The sequence below is a fragment of the Melanotaenia boesemani genome, chromosome 8 (assembly GCF_017639745.1).
Source record: "Melanotaenia boesemani isolate fMelBoe1 chromosome 8, fMelBoe1.pri, whole genome shotgun sequence".
In the NCBI taxonomy this organism is placed as follows: Eukaryota; Metazoa; Chordata; class Actinopteri; order Atheriniformes; family Melanotaeniidae; genus Melanotaenia; species Melanotaenia boesemani.
Window position 1 is genome coordinate 22,801,237 of NC_055689.1, and position 6,000 is coordinate 22,807,236.

The 6,000-nt window shown below is 40.9% G+C and overlaps 1 protein-coding gene across 1 annotated transcript in view; it reads right to left on the reverse strand.

The window, feature by feature from the left end:
* emilin2a (elastin microfibril interfacer 2a) overlaps window positions 1–4,882 on the reverse strand; it is a 22,504-nt gene extending 17,622 nt beyond the window's left edge. The window contains exons 1-4 of the mRNA XM_041993097.1: window positions 4,585–4,882; window positions 3,865–3,990; window positions 1,952–2,142; window positions 49–1,824 (exon numbers count right to left, since the gene is read on the reverse strand). Coding sequence (XP_041849031.1) covers window positions 49–1,824; window positions 1,952–2,142; window positions 3,865–3,990; window positions 4,585–4,757 — 2,266 coding nt within the window. The 5' untranslated portion in view covers window positions 4,758–4,882. The remainder of the gene's footprint in view (window positions 1–48; window positions 1,825–1,951; window positions 2,143–3,864; window positions 3,991–4,584) is intronic.
* Between the last annotated feature and the right edge of the window lie 1,118 nt (window positions 4,883–6,000).

The following is a 6,000-nucleotide window of genomic DNA, read 5'->3' on the forward strand; positions in this document are numbered from 1 at the left end:
ACATGACCAAAGATAACAACTGATACCATCAAACTGTCAACAACTCACCTGAGTCTTTGGTAGCAACATCTTTCAAAGCATGTTTGGCCATCTGTGTCTGGAGTATGTGCAAGGAATTCTGTAGGGCGATGATGTCTGCGCCGTGATTTTCACAGGTGACATTCATCTTGTTGACGCAGTCCTGCAGGCCGCCAACGTGTCTCTCAAGTCCGTCTTTCAGCTCCTTGATGTTAACAGAAATCCCATCTAACCTTCCACACACCATTTCAAGTCTGTTTACACGTTCTTCCACAGTTGATATTTCATCAGAAACACCCTGTGTGTTCTGTCTACACTGACTCATTTCAGATGACACCTGCTCACTGAGCTTATCAATCCTGCTTTTCAGCTTGTCCATCTGCTGGTTGGTGGCGTCAGATGAAGCCCAATTGGCTTGAACCGGACCTCCAGCACCAATATGGTGTGAACGGCAGCATGTTGTGTTTATTCTGTCCATATCCTGGTTGGATTTGCTCAAGGAGTCACTAAACCCAGTAACAGCACCAGCCAAACCAAGCACATTATTTTGAAGATTGATCAACCCTTTCTGGAAGTCTTCCATCATCTTCACATGCCTTTCATTTCCAACTGACTGCCTTTGAACAAGGTCCTCAAGTTGTTTGAGCTTTGTTGAGTCGGAACTTAACACTGTGTGAAGATCATCCAAATCATCTCTATACCGACTCAGGTCCTTCAAAATGCTTTGTAGACCATCAGGTGGGAGTACAGTTCCTCCTTCATCTGGAGTAACACCTGAGCCTGAGCATCCCGCAGAGCATATCTCCTGCCGAAGCTCTGCTACTTCTTCTGTGATTTTTCGGGTTAGCTTCTCTTCAATGTAGAAACAGTGCGTCTCTGCATTTTGTTCTGTAATATTTACACGTGCCTCAAGCTCCTCAATCAACAGGCTAAAATCCCCATTGTCTTGTGGTGCAGACAAATGAGCCAGTTCGTTATCAATGCGGATATTGAGGATTCTGTAAGCCTCTTGAGTACGCTCAATCTCTCTCCATATATCTTCATGATCACTGTGGTCTTTATCTTCTTCGAGTGGATCTATTTGCCTTTGAGCTTGCACAGGCCCGTCTGCGGCAGCCATTTCTAAACGAAGTGCTCGGATTTCTTTCCTCAGAGCAGATTCTTTGGTTTCCACCAGCTTGTTCAACCTGATAAAAACTTGGTCATGGCCGTCTTCGCAGGTCTTCTGCACTGTTTGGATTTTGTCATTGCATGAAAGCTGTATTTTGGCCATCTGTTCATCAATATTCTGGTCTAGCTCCTTCTTCAGCGTCTCAAATTTTCCATCAATGTAGGTCTGTATACCATCAAAGTCAGCAATGGCTGGAGTTTGAGACTGAGAAGCATCCATTAAGACACGTATCTGCCCGTCATGACTTGTTGTGATTCCTCGCAAATCTTCCATAGCTTCGTCCTTACTTTTAAGTGCAATATCAATATCATCTAAACGAGTTACTATTTTTTCTAGGGCTTTCTCTCCAGCAATCCCACCTCTGGTAGCTTGATGACCATCTAGAACAGCTGGGATCTCCTCTGTGCCTGCACCACTAGTACTATCAGGTGGGCGTATGTTGTTTAGAAGTGTCACTAGCATCTTCTTTGTGTCGTCCTGCAGATCTGTGCGGAGGTTGGTGGTGAACCCTGACAGAGTGGACTGGAGATCCAGAACTGTCTGAGAAAGACGCTGAACTTCACCTTCCAAAATGCGCACCTTATCTGTGGCACCATGCCATGTCTGATGGTGTGCGATTTCCCTCCGCTCTGCCCCTAAAATCATGGAATACGTTATTCAGTTTAGAAACAAAAACAATATTTTATCAGTCCTTTCTATGAGAGTAGAATGTAGAAATGTATCTTTTGTTGTAGAAGTTTAACTTGGGAGTATATTTCTTACTTTGCGTGTGTCTGGCTGATAATCCAGGATTTAGTGGGCGGTAAGACTGTGCTCCTTGCACTGTTTGTCGCTCTGGGGGTGGTTTTAAATCCCTACAGTCTGGACCTTGGTAACCAGGACAACACTTCCACTCTAACTCTGTGACTGTCTTGTATCCAATCTTGTATGTAGGTCGAAACCGTGTTTGGTAACTGCAATACAAAGTAAAAAAACAAAAAAACAAACAATACTTGAACATCAAATCCAGGCCATTTGCAAGATGCAGTGTTACAAAAGCTGTTACAAAATATATGTTTTCTTTGGAAGGTGTTGACTCCTGTAGCTTCTCCATCATTTCCCATAGAACATTTCAGTTTTCTAGCCAAAGAAAACAGTTCCCAAGCGAAACAATGGATGAGATCATCCCCTTGAGGGCAGAGGTCATGTCATGTAGAACATCTGGAAAGCATGATGTCTGAAACAATCATCTTTTATCATCTGTCACTGATAACACCTTTCTAGCTGACACAAAAAAGGAAAGTGAAAATATTTCAGCTGTTATTCAGTAATCTGTAGCTGAATCTCATTTTAACAATAAATAAATAAATAATAACATGAAGGCAGAGCTGCTAAGCATAACTTGAGGTGTCTGTTCTCACTGCCAACTCCTCTTTCTTTGCACAGAAGTGTGTTCTGGTGACCCAACAGCGATGAGCTTCCAGGAAACATTTCCACATCACTGAGGCTCTTGTCCATCTGTTTGTGAAAATGGATCGTAAAGCTAAACCACCAAACCAAAAATGATTCATAAAGCAAAATATATTAAATTGTAATGCAACATCCTCCAGAAGCACTTTTCAACATTTACCGGTAAACATGGCAATATTTACAAGTATCACTTACAAAAGAACATGACGCTTTGTTTCTCCTAAAGATTTTGATTTGGGAAACGTGCTTACTCATTGTGAGTTGCTTTTAAGTTATTTATTATTATGAAATGCTTAGAAGGAAAAAAATGGATTAGATTTATGCCACATTCAACTATAATCATAACTATGCATATAAATATAAACAATTAAGAACTAAACTTGAAAGAGATGACTGATGATGTGGTGAAAAAGCTAAATATTTGCTAATGACAAATCAGCAATTGTTAAGTGAATAACGTCTCAGAACACTAGAAAAATCAGATGGACAAAGATGGAAATTTAGAAAGATTTGTTACAGAATTGTGATTGTTAACAGAGTGAAACCTTTATATTTGGAGCCAGTTTTCTAGACTAGGAAAAAAAAAACTGTAGATAAAAAAAAAAGCAAAAGGCATTTGGCTTAAGTATAATGAACAATAGGAACGATTGTTTAATCTGTTCCCATCAAGCTTCTCTGTATCTGGACAGGGAGTCATGTTAAACCAAATGATAACTCTACTGTTGCGAAGAAATCTGGGGGAACTGGCCTAAATAATTATTCAGTTAACTTTGAGCAAAGGCTTGATGATAGTGAAACAGTAATTCTGAACTACATGGTTGGATGCTTCAGCCAGCAGTATGAAATATATCTTGTATGTGACACCTTGTAATTCTGAGTTAAAAATTGTGCTCAAGCACCATTAATGTAAAAGGCAATGAAGTGTGCTAATTAGCTGATAAAAACTTGCCTCAACTTGGATCATTATTTTGTGCAACTGCAGTCATACATTGGTAAGTTTACAACTATGAGGAGAGTTCCTGCCGACCTTTGCCATTTTCAGTGGGATTTTTAGCTTGCTGGAGATGTCACGCTTCTTAGTTCTGCCAACTGTGCTTCTTTCAGTGTGAATATTTCTTCCTCCAGCTTTCTCTCAAGGAAATATTTTGCATCCAATCTCATGTATCAAATAAACAAGCACCCTGAATCCCCACCCCCTCTCTCTCTACATGTTCACGGATGCTCACGTCACTTGTTGCTGGCAGTCGGGCTGGTAGGCCGGGCAGGGGGCCACCACGGGCTCCTGGAAATTCTCCGCACTCCCCTGCACCACGCAGCTCACGTTCCTCTGCACCACATAGGCGCACCAGTTTCTATAGAGAGGTATACATAAACAAGAGCATCAAGATGTTTGTCAGGCAATTATTGAAAAAGTAATGACACTGGAGATGCAGTCATGAAGTCTCATATAATAGGTATCACGACTAGTTTCACATGCACACAACATAAAAGTTGCCTCCTTTCACTCGGATGTTTTCATTATTCTTTTGCTGGGTCTATTTTAATTTATCAGGTAACCCCTCAGCAATGCACAAATGGCCCCTTTCGATGAGATATTGAAGTAATCAGCGACATTCCAGCGTTTATCTGCATCTTATCAACTCAGGCAACGCTGGAAAAGTCGAGCCAAATTAAGTCACGACCTGATAAAGTAACAGTTAAATTCAACAGTCTACATATGACCATAAGAGGCTATGTCTTTTTAAACTGGGGGTCACTTCGGTCACTGAGAAGTTTGGAACTCAAGGGATTTTTTTTTGGCGGCTGCGCAACAAAAACGCACAGCTTTTACCTCCAGTAGAAGAGCAAAAAGCAACGCCCGAGTTGGAGTGGTTGAAAAGATCGTCTCAAAGGCAGCAGAGTTCAAAAACTTCCCCTCTGAAGTATTTTAAAAACACGTTACTTACCTATTTCTGTGTCTGTGGACCGCTCCAGTGTATGCAGACCCGTGGAATAAGCCATAAGAAGAGGGGGACCCGTAAGTTAAGTGAAAGTTTAAAAGGAGAGTGAAAAGCGTCCACCGCCAGTCCATCTTTCCATGCCTAAAATTTACACCTAAAAACAGTTTTAACAAATACATCTTTGGCAAAGAAACGAAGGACTACCCTGTTATTATCGTGCGCGACGTGCACAAAAAGCAAAAGTTACATCGCGGCTGTCACTGATCTAACTCCAGTTAGTGAACTTTTGGAAAGTCCGCATTTACTGCAACTCCCTTGGAGTGACGTTTAAGGGTCCACACCCTCTTCCCCAAAACTCCCCCCTGCCGCATTATTTATGTATTTACATTTTCAATCCCCAAAAGGTGTTTAACTTTGGCTTTAATTAAGTTATTTACTTAAGTCTTTAAAAGTAGGAGGTGATTAATTTATCTGAGGGACTCCTTGATTGTTGCCACACACTGAAGTCAGCCATCAGCCAATAATTCACACTTCAGTAATGAACAACATAATGTCTTTGAATGTGACCACGGGAGCTGAGAGAGGTGTGTGTTGGTGTTAATGATATTCATAGTCAGGGATAACAGAAGTCATTTACATTCTATCTGCCCTGTTGGCAAGCAGTGATTGGCTATGGGAACATATCTGCAGCAGCTCAAAGGGCAAATATAATTTTTTTTAAGACAAACTGAGCAATTTCTTGATTTCTTAATGTGCACTGAAAAGGAAAGCAGTTACAGAAGAGCTTCAATTTGCAGCACTTGAGACAGAAATTCATTGTCAGTGCTTCAGCGCTGTGTGAAAGTGTGAGCTTCCACATGGTGATGCTGTGAAATTACTTTAGAGAAAGCTTTAAAATGTTTCCTTTCCTTTCCTCCTTGCTGTTTTTTGTTATCAGACAGATCTTCTTAATTAACACAAACTTGGCCAGAAAGCACTGGGTTGGTGGGGGCATAGCAGGGACGAGGGGGAGGAGTCAGTGAGTGGGGAAGATTGAAAGTTAAATAAGAGGGTAAAACATTACACCACAAGATTCAGAGGGATGCCAGCAAACAAATGTGGATTCAGCCCATTCTTGCCCAAAAGAACCTTTTACCACAGACTGCTGAACAGCTGTAAGACCAGAGATAGTATACTGCTGCACTGTTTCATCAAACAGCCAACGAAAAGATAAAGAAATACATAAATGCAAGAAAACGATATGAAGTTGGAATTTCACTTTAGTTTCTTAATGAACAGGAGCAAGCATCACGGAAAGCTGATATATTGTATTAATATCCGTGGGTCCTTGCCAAAGTTTCTTTGATGATGTTATGGACTTCATTTCTTGTTTTAAAGTCTTCCATTTTTCTAATACTTTAAGATAATTTTAACCCATATTCT